Source organism: Ursus maritimus, unplaced genomic scaffold (genome assembly GCF_017311325.1).
Source record: "Ursus maritimus isolate PB19 unplaced genomic scaffold, ASM1731132v1 scaffold_22, whole genome shotgun sequence".
In the NCBI taxonomy this organism is placed as follows: domain Eukaryota; kingdom Metazoa; phylum Chordata; class Mammalia; order Carnivora; family Ursidae; genus Ursus; species Ursus maritimus.
Genome location: NW_024424675.1, coordinates 20,663,601 through 20,679,456, shown reverse-complemented (window position 1 = coordinate 20,679,456; position 15,856 = coordinate 20,663,601). Strand labels below are relative to the sequence as shown.

Below are 15,856 nucleotides of genomic sequence, written 5' to 3'. Positions count from 1 at the left end.
AGGGGAAGCTGAAACCCAGGAGCCCTAGTAATGGAAGGAGAAGAATGCATTCACTGGAAGTCCATCATTTCATGAACAGCCCAGAATCAGAGAAGTTTGGATCCGGAAGTGTCCTAGAGACCATCTAATCCAACTCCTGGCCTGCCAGACGTGCCTGCTTGATCCATGGTGTCACTAACAGTTGTGTGTTGATTGTGTTTATTTTTATGAACTCCCCCAGAGGGAGGTGTTCCCTGAGATTCGACCTAAGGCATGGCATGCTGAGCGGTCACGACCGTGAGTGATGGGAGAAGTCCAGGGGAAAAGACACGGGGCAGAGCCTCACAGAAGGCGCGTGCATGAGGGCAGGGCAGGAAGTGGGCTGCACGCTGGACCGACAGCCCGTGCAGAGCTGCAAGACTGACTGACAGGGCCTTCCTGGGGGTCGGCAGGCTGCTGAGAGCACGGGGGCAGGGGTATAGAGGAGCGGGTCTTGAACGCCAGAATCAAGAGTGTGCCCGATTTTTACGTAACTGGGGGCCCCCGATGCATCTGGAGGTTCCATGGCCTCTCCTCCGTTGCTTCCGCTGCCACCCTGACCCAGGCTCTTCTCGTGTCTCACCTGGGGGGTCTCGATAACCTACCTGGTCTCTCTGCCCGTATTCTGCCCAACCACATTCCACAAAGACCCCCTACCCAGGGGCTTTTTAAACTGCAAGTCTGATCGTGTCCCTCCCCCTTCCAAGGCCCTTCCTTGGCTTCCTATTGCCCAAAGGACAAGATCCTAGCTTAGGTGGCTCTGTGCGGCCTGGCGCTGCCTTGCCCTGCAGCCTCACCCCACTGTGCCTCTGACCTCACCAGGCGCCCTGGTTTCCTCGGCTGCCATGCTGTTGAACTACTCCCTGCCTTTGCCCAGCCTTCTCCTTCCTTCCCACTTCCTTTCTCTGCCTGACGAACTCCTATTCATCCTTCAAGACCCAGTGTAAATTTCTTTTTGGAGAAGCTTTCTCTGACCCTCGAGAGGCCACCTGATACCTTGAACGTGTTTCCGTTTTGAAGCTCACCTCGTATTGCAATGGTCTACTTCCAGGACACTGGCAATTCCCACTCTGAGTATGTGTGGTGTTGTGTCATGGGTCCCAGCTGAGCGCTGGGCCCGCCTTACCCAACTACGGTAGCCCACGAGGTGCCTCTGTCACAGATGAGGAAGCTGAGACGCAGAGAAGCAGCACGGCTTGCCCGAGGCACGCAGCTGGAGGGTGACAGAGCTGGGATTTGAGCCCAGATCCGTTTGACTCTATTTCTGCATCCTTCTGTCTCCTGTTCCCTGGAGCCCGCTGTGTCCCCTGGACCCCCTCTGTAGACCTTCGGGAACCTGCTGGGTGTGTGAGGGATCAAAGGGGGCGTGCAGCAACATTGTCGTGGTGCCGCTGGCAGGGTGGGGAAGTGGAGGGAGGCTAAGGGGAGGGGCTGGCTTTACGCTGGTGTTGAGGTGATAAGAGACTCTCAGCCCAGCTCCCCACGGTAAAGGGTTGGTTCCCTTGCACCTTCCCTTCCGAGCAGCAGGCTCTGGCGGCCTGGGCTCAGGGCCGCAGGACTCCAAGGGAGCAGGCAGGTGGCATGGCGGCATGGCGACATATGCCATGGCAACCTGCCTCCTCTCTGGGGCCCGGAGGGGGAGGGAGGACGGGAGAGAGCAGCCCAGACTTCTGAGTAGGATCCTGGAGAGGTGGCTCCCTTGGGGCCTGGGTGGCTTTTGCCCTCCCATGAGGGACCACCGCCTGCAAGGTCCCGTCCCAGAAGGGGAAATGCCACTTCCCCCTCTGTTCCAGAGGAATGGCCGGCTCTGGCCTCCCAGGAGACCATTGGGTCCATCCAGGTACAAACAGTCCCCTTCCCACCCCCTGGGCCAGGGAGGAAGGAAGAGGGAGCGCAAGAGGAGGGAGGTGTGGGGTTGCCAAGCGAGGTGGGAGCAGGGACAGCTGAGACAAAGGCCTCATTGTACTGAGGCCACACTCGGCTCCAAGGCAAACCGGGCATGTTGCCTGCCTCCCCGGACAGAGGCCTGGGACTCCACCTGGAGTCTCCGAGCTCCGTAGCAACTCTGGCCCAAGCTGGTCCTCTGACCTGAGCCCTGCCTCTGCCAGGAAGTCTTCCTGGAGGCACCACCCCCTCAGTGCATTCTCCCAAAAGCAAGAAGGGAAGGGGTGAGGCTGCCAGGGAAGCTGGGCTGCCTGGGACTAGAAGCCCGAGTCTGTCTGGCCCTGCAGCTCAGCCACCTCGGGCCCAAAATGATAACAAATCGCGCCCCTCCCCGGGCCCCCAAGCCATGCCAGGAGGCACAGAGCCCTTGGTGGCCTTCCTGACAAGTGGGGATCACTGTGGTCCCATGGTTCCTCCTCCAGGGGCTGGCCCTACTGTGCCAGGAGGCCTTGCCTGAGTGACCGGGGCATGACGTGTGGGACACCTCCCCGCACTGGGGCGAGGAGCTCCGGTCACAGGCCTGGTGTCGGCAGCTCCTGCACCGGGCACCCGACACCTCCAGGCGGACAATGCCGGCTGTGTGCGGGCCTCCAGGGGAACAGGCTCCATTCTGTGTCACAGCCAGGAAACAGGCCACCTGAGCGGTGCCTTTGTCCCCTCAGGAGGCAGCCCCGCCACTGGACAGGACGGGCAGGCTCCCCGGAGGCCCCGACGTGGGAGGGGTGGTGCCCGCCAGGGGACTCCGGAGTTCGAGCACCAGCGCCTGGGCGTCTGGTGTTGGCCTGGTTCCCCTGTTGGCCCTGCCACACACTGGGGTGTGACTGGGGCGCGTCCCTCCCTCTCGGAGGCTCAGATTCCTCATCTGTAAGGGGACTAATCACAGCACTTCCTCATAGGGTTTTTGGGAGGAGCCAATGGCGCACTGTACGTAATGTGCTTGGCCCGGGGTCTGCGCGCAGTGGGGCTCGGTGAATGCTTCTCTGCATCATGGGGGGAGGTCAGGGCACGGTGTCCTTGGCCACGTCTCCAGGAACCCAGGCTTCTGTCCTCAGTCCCTGCTCCGAGCATGGAAAGAGGGAACAGGGGTCTCTGGAGCTGGCACAGGACTCGTGGCTGCCAAGAGCCCAGGCCCTTCCGTCTCTGGGATGATGCCCAGGGCAGGACTCCTTCCTACAACGGCCAAACACCTAGCCCAACAGGGGGCTTCTCCCTTCCTTAAACCCCCGTAGGGCTGCCCTTGGAGCCGAGCCTCTACCCGCTTGTCAAGAGTGCCAAGGACGGGTCTTTACAGGCCTGGTCACTTCCTACTCATTCCAGCCCACCAAGACCCCCCACCCCCAGAGGAGGGCTTCTGTACCCATGTGCCCCCTTCCTCATCTGCTTTGCGCCTGTGCTCTGGGGTCCTGCATGCCGGAGCTAGCGTGCATGTGTGCATGATGGGTGCGGGCATGCCTGTGGGCCACACGCACGTGGGAGGGCGCGGCTGCATGTCCCGCGTCATGGGCAGGCCCCAAGCATGCTCCCTGGGACGTGCACGGCCTGTCTTGGAATGGCCGGGACGTCATACCTTTTCACATTCGTGTGTATCCATATGTCTTTCTACACGTGTGCTGGTATGTTGGTCTGTCTTGTCTCCCCTATAGACAGGAAGCCCCAAGCCACACGCCGATGGGCGCCCTGGGAAGGTGACGTCGAGACTAGCCCAGCCTAATTTGGGGTTCCTGGTGCTGCTCCAGGAGTCCTCCAGCCTGCAGCCCCCGCCGAGGAGGGAGGATCGTCCAGCGCGGGGTGGGGTCCGAGTCAGGGATCGGGGGGCCTGGCTTGTAGCGTAGAGGACTCAGTGCTGCGCTGGGGGTCAGGAAGCCCTGCCCCGATGCCCGTGTGACCTTGGGCAAGGCCTTCGAGCTCTCTCTCCACATTCAATCATCTGGAGAACACAGGGTTGGAGCTATGATTTCTGGCTGCCCTTGAGGCCCTGACGATCGAGATTTTAAGTCAGGGGCCAGGAGTGTGCTAACTTCATTGGCGGAGGCAGCTGTGGCTAGCACCTGGCCTAGCAGCCCTCGCTCAGTCCTGGGGTGTCCGGCTGAAGGGTAAGAGAAGGAGCCATGCCAGGCAGCGGCCCCAACGAGAGGATGACGTGGCCTGGTCCGGCCCTCCCCGCAGCACCCCCAACGCGCCCTCTCTCCTCAGCCCCGGGGACAGCACCCATCCTGCCCCTCACCCGGACCCGCAGCCTCATGGCCATGTCCCTGCCGGGCAGTAGACGGGCCTCTGCTGGATCCCGCAGGTGAGTGTCCCCTTGGCCTCGGAGGATGGGAGGAGGGAGGGTCTCTGTCCCCACCCTCACCCCTGCCACCAACATACAGTGTATCCTTGAGCAAGTCATTTCCCCAGCTTTCCCAGCTTTAGAATGGGTTTGCTAACTAACACGCACATTCTCCGGGAACTGGTGAAGGGACACAGTGGATAGAACGTTCTCGGAAGCATGGACCCACTGGATCCCTGCTATCCTCGGGATTGTTGCTGAGCTTCACAGTGACCAGAGGGGACTCGTGCCGTCTTCTTCTCTGGCTCACTTGGCCCCCCTTTGACCTGTGTGTGCCTCTCCCCCTGTCCCTTCCCCTGCCTGCCCCTTCTACCCTGCCCCCTGTGCCAGTCCCTGCAGGGCCCTCCTGTGGGCTTGGGGGACCCTGGAAGTTGGGGACCCCTGGCAAGGGCAGATGAGACCCCACCCTTGGGCCTGCCCAGCCTCCATTCCCGTCCTGGGGAGCCAGGAAGACCGGCCTCCTCCTGGTTTTCCATCTTGACTTGCGCTGTCTGTTCTGTCACCCCTGTCTGTGCGTCCCCTTCTCCCCTCTGCTTCTCTCCCCGGCCCGTGACCCTGCAGCGGGGGCCCTTTGGGCCGCAGCGGCCTGGCGGTGTTCGCCCAGTGTCCGCAGCTGCCCGCCAGCCAGAACGAGCACCTGCCTCTTCTTCCTGCCTCCAGGCGCACCTCTCCCCCTGTGAGCGTGCGGGACGCCTACGCCTACGGCACCTCCTCTCTCAGCAGCAGCAGCAACTCGGGCTCCTGCAAGGGCAGCGACAGCAGCCCCACACCCAGGTAACCCCCTCCCCTGTGCCCGGCCAGCCTCGTCGGCTATGCACCTGTACCCCGTGCCCTGGGGGGTCAGGTGGGGCCCGGCTGACTCTGGCGTTCACTGGCTGTGTGACCTCCAGCAGCTCATGTCCCAGAGCCTCAGTTCCTATCTGAGAGAGGGAAGGGTAATGCCTGGCTTCCACAACCAAAGACAGGGGCTCACACGAGCCAGGGGTGATGCTTTCAGAGCCAGGGCCCAGTGGCAGGCAGCTCCCTGAAGTGTCGGGGACCCGTCCCATCTTCCTGCTCCACCATCCTTCGGGTAAAACTTTTGTCCTCGCCCTTACCAGGGTTCCTACACCTCGAGGCATCAGGTCAGCATCGGGGCCAGGAAGGAGGAAGGTAGAAAGGCCACCCTCCCGACATGAAGCTCATGTTCTCTGAGAAGGGACTCCTTGCCCAGGAATTCCGTCTACACCTTGGCGGCGGGCGGGATGATGGCACTGGGTGATGGGACTGGCTGCAGCTGCAGGCCAGGTGGTGCGGGGAGCGCCAACGTTGTCTCCGGTACCCTGCCACCACACACAGAATTGGGGGAAAGGCAAGAATGGAGAGGGGCAGGCCACTCGGGTGTCTGCCATCGGGCTCTCCTCAGGGGCGGCCTGTGCGGGGGCAGAGGGCACCTGGTCGGGAAGCAGCGTGTGTTACGACGTGGAACATGCTGTGTTGTACGCTCAGGAAAGCCGGAATGGAACCGGAAAGGGGAGGCAGGTGAAGGGAAGCTGAGCGTTCTCTAAAACCAGGGAGTGGCAGCCCATCCTGATTCCCCAGCGGAGCCTGGGGAGCACGGGCTGGGCATTCGTACTTCCCGTCCCCGAGCCTCCGTTCCCTTATCTGTCGAGTGGGGCTGACATCACACAGGCTTCAGTAAGTTGCTGTCTGCAGGTGGCCCGAACTGGTAGCTGCCGTCATGATGACTTGGGTCCCATATGAGCAACCCCGGGCCACCAAGGCTGGCCTGTGGCTCCCGCGGCCAGAACCCCTCGTGGGAAGTCTGGTCTTGCCTTTCTAGCGGAGAGGACATCATTGGTGGGAAGTGAAGTTCAGATCACGCTAAGGCAGCCGTTCTGTTTCCCCCAACACACAGGACGGGTGACGCACGCGTGCAGGGCCCACGCCCCAGCCTCGTGGCCGGGACCCCACCCCGAGCGCAGGCGGTGTGAGTGGCATGATGTGCTCACAGTTTGGAAACTATACGATGGGCAACTTGAACGCTTTCTCATTAGGAGCAGATTTTGCAGTGCACGTTATGACTGCAGTGCATGGGGACGGTCCCCGCCCTGAGACTGAGCCCTGCCCCCTGGGAGGGTCTTCTTGCCCACGTGGACAGGGGCGGCTCTGGGCGAGCTGTGGGGCCTCGGCTGTGGCCTCAGTGCACACAGGTGTTCCAAGGCGGGAACAGCAGAGAGCCACGGATTATAGTATATTCTTCTTCTCAGTTATTTATATATATTTTCCACAAAAATAGAGCTAATGACTAAAAACGTATGAGTGTGAAATATTCTATTAGAAAAAAACCACTCACGAAAGCAAATGGGAAGCGTGAGAACAGCTTCTTCTCTAATTCTCAACTGTACTAGTTCAACGAGTTGGCCCGGGGCCCGGGAAGGAGCCCTCACCGCAGCTCCGCGCCCCTCTAGCCCGAGTCCTGGCACGGCGGCCCACAGACAGGGCGTCCCCAGCTCCGACCCACGCCACCCCTCTGCCCCTTGTCACGCGGAAAACAGGCCGGCATGTGGTATGACCAGAGTTAAACCCAGGGAGCACGAGGTGAGTCAGTAGGAGAGAATCATCCCCTTTCTCTCCGCCCTCCAGCCGCACGTTCTCGCCAGGGCCTGGACTTTACGAACCTTCTTCCTCAGTACACATTAGAAAGCTGCCGCGGAACCTTCCCAACGGCCTCCAACGCGGCCGCTTCAGCAAACCCGGGCCTGTCTTCTTCAGACCTGTGGATGTCCTTGCCCCTCCCTGAACCCCGGGGTCCCCGTCCCCTGAAGGGGCGGCGTTGGACAGGCACGGGGCCTCTGCCAGGCTGCGTGAGAACCTGCCTGGGCTGTTAGGCCGAGGTCCTAGCCGGTTTCCCAGAACAAGCAGCAGGCAGCGAGCTGTGGCGGGAGGCGGCTGGGCTGGAGGATGGTGGGACTGGGTGGGACTGGGCGCTGCTGTCCTTCTCTAGGTGTGAGGCCTGGCCCTCCCTCCTCCTGCGCTGTGTGGGAATTCCTCCACCTTGCAGTGCTGAGGCCAGGGTGTGCTCACGTGTGCACGTGCGTGCACACACACACATGCACACACACCCGTCTGGGCCACCCCAGGCTGGGCAGCACGTGGAGCCAGCTTGCTGCCACCTCGGGGCACAGCTGTGAACAAGTGGGTGCCCAGAGCCAGTGGGTGTTCACACGTGGAAAGCGTCTGCGTTTGTGTGACCCCGTGTGCGGGCTGCCGTGCTAGTCTGTGCGAGGGCCCCTGCCGCGGCTGCGGGCCGGTGGGGAAGCACGGGCACGGCGTGTGCGCCCGGAGGTGGGCGTGCAGGCACACGTGGACCAGGGTCGTCGTATTCAGCCGTGCACGCCAAGGATATGTGTGTGCGTGGCCATGCAAGCCCGCGTGTGTGTGAGGACGGGGAGGAGGCACCAGAGTGTTTGGAGACAGCCATGCCCGTGCGCGTCTGCACTCCGGTCCCCCCCGGGGTCCTGCAGGCCGGGCGGTAAACGCTGTCAGCTCTGGGGGTGTGTCCTCCTACACGGGGGTACCCCCCCACAAGCCCTGCGAGAATTACACAGGGGAGGCGCACCCGCCCCAGCCTCCGGCCCCCACCTCGTTCTCCGGGTTCGGAGACCGGACACCGGCGTTCTGGGATCCCCCGGGACTGAGATGGCAGCATCCGTAGGGTGCCCCCCACAGTGCCTGGCCGTGTGCCTGCTCTGTCGTGTGTCCCACCCCTAACTAGGGGAGCCCCGGGCCCCCCACTGTGGTCTTCACTCAGAAGAGCTTTACTAAAACCTGCCTTCCAGAAGGCCTGGGTGTTCTCAGGCCCACACAAGCCACTGGGGAGGCCTAGCCTGGAGCCATCTGGTGGTGGTGGGACCAGGACAGTGAGGCATGTCTTCCCACTCCCCGCTGACACGTGTCCCCTTGCAGGCGCTCCATGAAATACACGCTCTGCAGCGACAACCATGGCGTCAAGCCCCCCACCCCCGAGCAGTACCTGACCCCCCTGCAGCAGAAGGAGGTGTGCATCCGGCACCTGAAGGCCCGACTGAAGGACACCCAGGACCGGCTGCAGGACCGGTGAGCCGCTGGCCAGGGGCGGCCCTGCAGCCACGCTGCCCTCCCCACACTCAGAGGACCCAGGGCCCCAGGCACTTCTGCGAGGAGGCTGAGGCCTTCCCGGCACCTTTCCCTTCCAGCAAAGCCCCGTAGGAGCCCCTTTCTAGAGCCCCCAGCCATCTCCATCCTCCCCTCAGCTGCTCTCCCGCCGGCCCGCTGGTCCTCCCCACCCCTGTGGCGGTGCTCTCTCCGTTTGAGCCTAGCGGCCTCTTTGGGCCATTTCTTATTCCCCGGCTCCTTTCCACCTGGGGAGCAGGAGCACAGGGCATTCTTCCTGGAGTAACTTCCCTGGGGGGGGGGACAACCCCTCGGCCCCCCTTTGCTTCCGCCCAGGGAGTCACCAGGGGGCTCTTGGCCCACCAGTTCAGGCCCAGAGGCCTTTCTGCTCCTCTGCTTGCAGATGATGGGAATCACGAGCAACCTTTCTCAAGCTCCCCTCCAGCCCAGGGGTCCCCCAGGAGTCCCCACGGTCCCCTCTGTTCTCAGTCTCCAGACCGGAGGGCCAATCCTGACCCTCTCGGCTGCGGCCTTTCTGGGCCACCGGCTTCATCTTTACCCTGAAAGTTTCAGTGTCGCCCTCTGACTCTCCGTCACCTTCATCTTCTTCTCTGAAAGGTGTCCGTTCAAACACGAAGCCGCCTTGGAGCTGCCCCGGGCACTGGGGGCCAGGGCAGGCCTCCACGACCATGGCTTCTTTCCTTTCAGTATCCCATTCAGCTCCCCTCTCTCACGTATACCGCTCAGCCATGTTTAGTATAGGCACAGAGTCGTGCAACGCTCGCCGCTCTCCAGCCCCAGAACCGTCTCATCACCCCCGAAGGAAAGGCCGTTCCCAGGAGCAGTCATGGCCCAGGCCCCTGGTAACCACTCGTCTTTCTGTCTTTATGGATCCATCTGTCCTGGACATCACATAGCAACAGAAGCATATAATATGCATGAGGGCGTCTTCTGCGGCCCAAGCTCTGCCAAGCAGCTGAGGCGGTTTGGATCTGTTGTGGTTTTGAACTACGGGAGGTTACAGGTGGCATTCTGTGGCCTCCTTCTCCGTCGAGTTGGGATTTCTATTTTTATTTCCCTTCGTCTTCTCAGTGACGCCGTGGGTCTGCCTGGCCACTTGCACTCCCGTGTTCAGGAAGCAGACAGCCCGTCTCCCCGCGTCCTTTCTGGGGCTGGCCCAGCGGCTCGGGCAGACTGTCTGCCCTGCGTGGTTTGGGCACGACGCCCTGGCGTGGACGCGCCTCCCCCTCAGATCCCTGACCACTCTCTGCCTGTTAGTCTTGCAGGGACCTGTGGCAGTTCGGCCGCACGCGCTCTGTGTGTTCACTGTGACACCCGTCTCCTCCCGCGACCTCCCTTCTCCGTAAAGAAGCTTTTACACCCTGTGCTTTTGTTTGCTGTGTCCCCACTTCCTGAGATGGCCTTGCCCCCATCTTGCTTCCTGGGCAAACTCATCCTTCAAGGCTCAGTTCAAATGTAATGTCCTAGACTGGGTGGGGAAGCCAGCGCTCCTGGGCCTGGAGTCCCCCCAGCTGCAAGGAGAGAGGGCCTGGGTCCAGTCCCACTGAGCATGCCCAATCCCTTCCTCCAAGCTCACTGTCCCTTCCAGGGCTTGGTGTCAGTGTGGCGGGTTTCCCTAGAATGAACCCCAATAAGGGCCCCCCATGGCCGGTGGTCCATCTGTCATGGCCACTCTGAGCAGCCCCGGTTCCCCGGCTGCCATCACCGGGCTGTGTGCTGGTGGGCGGTCAAGTCCGCCCCTTTCCAGATAATGCTTTTGCTGACCTTGCCAGCCACCATGGCCCCTCAGCCCAGACCCCTCAACATATCGCAGAGCACGCCTCCGGGCCTCATTTCCTGAACTGACCATCCCATCCGACTCTGCAAAGTGCACGGTGCCTGATCGGGGAGGGTCACTCTGCTGGGCTCCTCGCCCTCAGAGTGACGGTCGTGCCCCGCGTGGATCGCGTTTCCGTGAACGTGGGGCGCGTGGGCCGCGTGGCTGGGGGGCTGATGTTGCTGGGGTGGGTGTGCCACCCCCAGGAACTGCCGGCTCAGGAGTGGCTTTCCTGCACCCTCGCGGCCTCCACCGCATCCTGCCCCGCTTTGCGCTGCTTTTTCTGCCAGACTTGATAGGGGGCTCTTCTAACTTGCCTGCCTCCCCTGCACCCCGGATTCGTCTGTGACTCGGGATGCCAGTGTCCAGTTTGCCTGGCACTGGCATCTTCTCTCGGGGGCGACCTGTGCCTTCTTGTCCATCCTTTTGGCCCATCCCCTTCACAGTAGATACAAAGCAGAGATGACCAGTGTGGATAAAAGAGAGCCACCTGCGGTCACCGTGGTCCTCTGTCGCACCCACCACGTTTCATCCCCCGCACTGAGGGGAGGTGTGAGGCCAGCACCCCGCACACACATGGTGGCAATAAGTTCCCCAAGCAAAGCAGGGCACCCGCTGCCTCTCTCCCCAGGGGCTCTGGCCAGGGACCCCCGTGGACAGTCTTCAGCACCGGCTTTCCTGGGAGGCCACATCCCTTCCCACAGAGCAGAGGTTTTACGTTTAGTTCTTTTTGTCTTAGGTTAAGATTTTTAAATGGATGTGTTTGGTTTTTAGAGCAGTGGGCATTTATTTATACGCTGAGTGTCTCTTGTCTCATGTCTCCTATAGGTAATGGTTGTAAGCGGGACAGTCGTCTGTGTTTCGGCCTCCAGGGCTGGGGATGCAGAGGGGCCTGCACGTTTCTCCCCACTCCCCGCCCCCGGGGGTGGAGGAGGCCCCTGGGCCGCCCCCTCGCCCCCTCTGGAGTGAGAAGGAGGCACTGAGTCGGGCCTTTTCTGTCTAGCTCTGGGCAGGAGGCACAGGCCCTCTGTCCTTGGTGACAGCCCTTGCCTGCTCGTCCTTGGTGGTGGTGACAGGCCAGGCAGCGAGCACGTGTGTCTCCTCTGCTCCCAGGGACACCGAGATCGATGATCTGAAGATGCAGCTGTCGCGCATGCAGGAGGACTGGATCGAGGAGGAGTGCCACCGCGTGGAGGCCCAGCTGGCCCTGAAGGAGGCACGCAAGGAGATCAAGCAGCTCAAGCAGGTCATTGACACGGTCAAGAACAACCTGATCGATAAGGACAAGGGGCTGCAGAAGTACTTCGTGGACATCAACATCCAGAACAAGAAGCTGGAGACGCTGCTGCACAACATGGAGGTGGCCCAGAACGGCGCGGCCAAGGACGACGGCGCCGGCGAATCAGCTGGCGGGTCCCCGGCGCGCTCCCTCACCCGCAGCTCCACCTACACCAAGCTGAGCGACCCCGCCGTGTGTGGCGACCGGCCCCCCGGCGACCCCCCCGGGGCCTCGGCCGACGACGGGGCGGACAGCGGCTTCGCGGTGACCGAGGACACGCTGAGCCGGACGGACGCGCTGGAGGCCAGCAGCCTGCTGTCATCAGGGGTGGACTGCGGCCCCGAGGAGGGCTCGCTGCACAACAGCTTCGGCCTGGGCCCCCGCTTCCCCGCCAGCAACACCTACGAGAAGCTGCTGTGCGGCCTGGAGGCCGGCGTGCAGGCCAGCTGCCTGCAGGAGCGCGCCATCCAGACGGACTTCGCGCAGTACCAGCCAGACCTGGACGCCATCCTGGAGAAAGTGACCCAGGCCCAGGTCTGCGGGGCGCTCCCCGAGTCGGGGGACAGGGGCCCGGAGCTGGATCCCCAGCCCCCGGGGCCCAAAGACCCCGACTCTGCCGTGGTGGTGACGGTGGGTGACGAGCCGGAGGCCCCGGAGCCCATCACCCGAGGGCCGAGCCCACAGCGGCCCGGCGCCAACCCCAGCCCCGGGCCGTCGGTGAGCGTGGTGTGCCCCCTGGAAGAGGAGGAGGAGGCGGCCGCCGCCGAGAAGGAGCCCAAGAGCTACTGGAGCCGCCACTACATCGTGGATCTGCTGGCCGTGGTGGTGCCGGCCGTGCCCACGGTGGCCTGGCTCTGCCGCTCGCAGCGCCGCCAGGGCCAGCCCATTTACAACATCAGCTCCCTGCTGCGGGGCTGCTGCACGGTGGCCTTGCACTCCATCCGCCGCATCAGCTGCCGCTCGCTGAGCCCCGGCCAGGCAGCCGGCAGCTCCCAGCTGTGAGCGGCGCGCCGGCCCACAGCGCCCGCAGCCCGACCACTGATTGTAGGGTGCCGCTCTCCCTCCCGCTCCTTCCCCGGGGGCCTCATCCTATTTTAGTTTCGGGCGTGGGAGTGGCTTTTTCCAGACGAGAACAGTGTCAGGGGGCTGGGAGCCGGGGTTGGGGGAAGGCACCCCGAAACTGTGACAGGAGACAAGGGAAGAGAGACCAGAGGCAGGGGGGCACACCGAAAGGACACACTGCAGAGAGAGGAGGTGGGGAGGTCCCCCAACCTGGCCCTGCCCATCTGGACCTTCGCACGGGGCCGCCGCTGCCCAGAAAGCCTCGGGCGTGTTAATGTGGGGAGGCCGGGCCTGAGGCGCCCAGGCGAGCCTCCCTCCCCGCACGCCCGTGTCCCGTCCCGTTGCCTGCCCACCCACGCCTCCTCTCCAGCCGCCCTCCTGCCCTCAGTCCAGCCTTCTGGACCAGTATTATCTCCTCGTGTGGAGGCAGCTGCCGCCCAGAGTACAGGCCACCGGCCCGGGACTCTGAGCAGGGTCTGCAACCCCCGGGGCCCGGCTGAAGTTCCAGCATCTTCCAGCTGCTCCTTGCTTTGGGATTCGGAAGTGTAGTCAGGCCGTAGGCTCGGGCCGGAGGCGAGACAGAGATGGGCAAGAGCGCAGCGGGGCTTCTGTGTCTGTTCGTCCTCGACCTTCCCCAGACTCCGTTTCCCTCTCGGCGCTTCAGGCTGTGTCAGACCCTTCTTCCTGTGAGAGCTGAGCCAGACGGGCTAGTGCTGGGGCTGGAACGCTTGCCCGAGCCCCAGCTCCCAGCTCCCAGCTGGAGCCTCCGGCAGCACAGCATGAGAGGAGGAGGCAGGGGCTGGCAGCTCAGGGGGGGCTCCTCCAGCTTTCTGAGACGAGGGCGTGCTGTCTGGAAGGCATGGGGCTAGGCTCGGCCATCCTCCGCGGGTTGAGAGGCCAGAGGTCATGACGCCCCTGGAGCTCACCCCAACTTTCTCTGGGGGGCCTCGGGCCTAACTTCTGCTTTGCACTATGTTCACTTTGGGGCTTGGCTCTCATGCACCCCAACATTCCACTGAGGGGCTGCTTGCATTGTAGGGTGAGGGCTCCGAAACTTAGACCTATCTGCCTCTGGAGAGAATCCCAGCAGGATGGATGGCAAGATGGGATATTGAAGCCATGATGTTCGTCCAGGCCAAAGCAGGGGGCCCAGGGTCGTCTCCCAGGCAGGGGAGCTTCACTGTCCCCCCTCCTTCCCCGGGACCACATCTGGTCCCCCAGCAAAGCTGCTGACCTTTAACCACCACTATTATTTGACAAAGTAAACCCACTCCTTCTCCCTTGTGGGGCTTACACCCGTCTGGTGGCCCCTCCCACTCTTCAGAGGTTAGGCCCCACCTCTGGGCGGGTTGGTGGGACCCTGTGTCTTACTCATCCCCCTGGCCCCAGGGCCACTCTCGTTCTCTGCCAAGGTTGCTCGCCCACCCCCCGCTGCTCCAACAGACAGCCGCTGCCTGACTTAGGGGCTCCGCCTTTCCCCTCCGCGCCCTCCACTCAAGGGGGAGGCACCTGCATGCACTGGGAGTGGGCAGCCAGCTCAGCCATGGGGGCGACGGCCCCCTCTGCCACACGCTTTGTGCCTCCAAAGCTCCCCCCACCGGTTGGGGCCTCAGACCAGCCATCCTTTGTGGAGCACCCCCACCCCAGCCGAACCACACCCGAACTCCTGGGGCCTGCCCGGGGCTGCCCCACGGACGCTGGGGTCGTGACATGGAGGGGCAGTGGACACACCCAATCCAAAGCCAAGCCGGGCCTGGAGCCAGCCTCCTGCACCGTGCTCACCAAGCTGCGTTGCGTCTCCTTAGAAATAGTCCAAGCTTTGCCGAGAAAATAAACGTATGACTATATTTGACAACACGAAATCTATATATTTTTCACACTGGAATTCAGTCGAGCCATGTAGCCCCTCTGCTCCTGTCTGTGTTTCGCTGTCTGTGGCCTTCCTGTCGTGTCTTGTGTCTTGGTGGACAAGGTTGGGGCCGTAGCCGGCGGAGGCCCTGGTGAAGGGCCGCGCCCAAGGTGAGTGGGGCCGCTGCTCTGGGTTGCCAGGCCCTTGCCCACAGTGTTGAGAGCCTTCTCTCTTGGGGCCTTCGACAGGCTTTTCTTCCTCGTGTCAGTGGAGGCGGCGGCTCTGCGCCCGGCCCTGGGATGGACCCTGGGAGCACGCTGGCCGGCAGCCCTGGCCCGGCCCTTCGTGTGCGCGCGTGTGCGCCCAGTGTCCGCATCTATGCAAAGGGCAGCGCCGCGAGGGCAGCTCCGAGCAGTGGGGGCACAGCGGCCTGCTGGCTCGGGCTTCCCAGGCCGGCGCTGCGGGGCACAGAGCATGGGGGGAGGGCAAGGCCAGGGCCCGGGCGCCGCCTACCCAGTGCTCCTCCTCCAAAGCTCCGCTTTTTCCCTCTTGTTTAATACCTCCTCCTGCTGGGCTATGGCCTTGCCCTCCTGCCCTCGGCTGTCTGGAGCAGAAATCGATCTTGGGCCTCCCCTCCCCCCAGCCTCTGGCTGGAGCGGATTCAATCCTAAAGGACATTTCCCCAGGAACCACCTACTGAACTGCTGGTCCCTTGGAGCCCAGCGGCCAGAAGTGGCTTCTGCTTAGTTGGAGGGCCTGGGTCTGGGTCTCCCTGCGGCTCCTCTGGTCCAGGCGCAGGCAGGAGTCAGAGCCGGGGCTGGGACTCTGCACAGAGAGCTGGCCTCCAGCGGAGTTTATTCCGAGCATCTCCCAAGGGGATAACTTAGCTTTTCACTGAACAGCCTTCCCAGGCGTCGCTAGCACCGGGGTGTCCGGACAGCGCACAGGGAGGGGCGGGCACCGACGAAGTTCCGTGGCTAGGGTCTACCGAGGGCCTCAGCCCGGGGATCTCATGACCCCCTTCTCTGACCTAGGGGGACAGTACCAACAAGTCACAGCATACTCTCCCGTTCAGCCATCCCCTTGTTGGAGAATTCAGGGGATACGGGAAGAGGGGAGGTGGGGAGGGTCTTCATTTTGTCTCCTTTGTCCTGTTCAGACAGAGTTGTGCCCACAGCAGACAGCTCTGAATTAAAGCATGAAAACACAGCAAGACCCTCGGCCTGTTTTCTTTTTATCGTGTCCCCCCCCCCCGCCCAGGAGGGATGCAGAGGGGCTCAAACCATCCCTGCCAAGCTGGGAGGCACAGTGGACACACAGGGAAGGGCTGAGGGGAACGAGATCCTTTCTGAGGTCGAGGGAACCAGAGAGCTGCATGCTGGGTCAGCACTGCCACGCGCCTGT

General features: G+C 62.8%; 1 protein-coding gene across 1 annotated transcript; it reads left to right on the top strand.

Moving 5' to 3' along the window:
• The first annotated feature begins 4,070 nt into the window (after nt 1-4,070).
• Nucleotides 4,071-15,660, top strand: SNPH (syntaphilin). Its single transcript, XM_040638099.1, has 4 exons — nt 4,071-4,252; nt 4,952-5,065; nt 8,240-8,389; nt 11,376-15,660. The coding sequence occupies exons 1-4, from the start codon at nt 4,071-4,073 to the stop codon at nt 12,541-12,543; spliced, it is 1,614 nt and encodes a 537-aa protein (XP_040494033.1). The 3' UTR covers nt 12,544-15,660.
• The last annotated feature ends 196 nt before the right edge of the window (nt 15,661-15,856 follow it).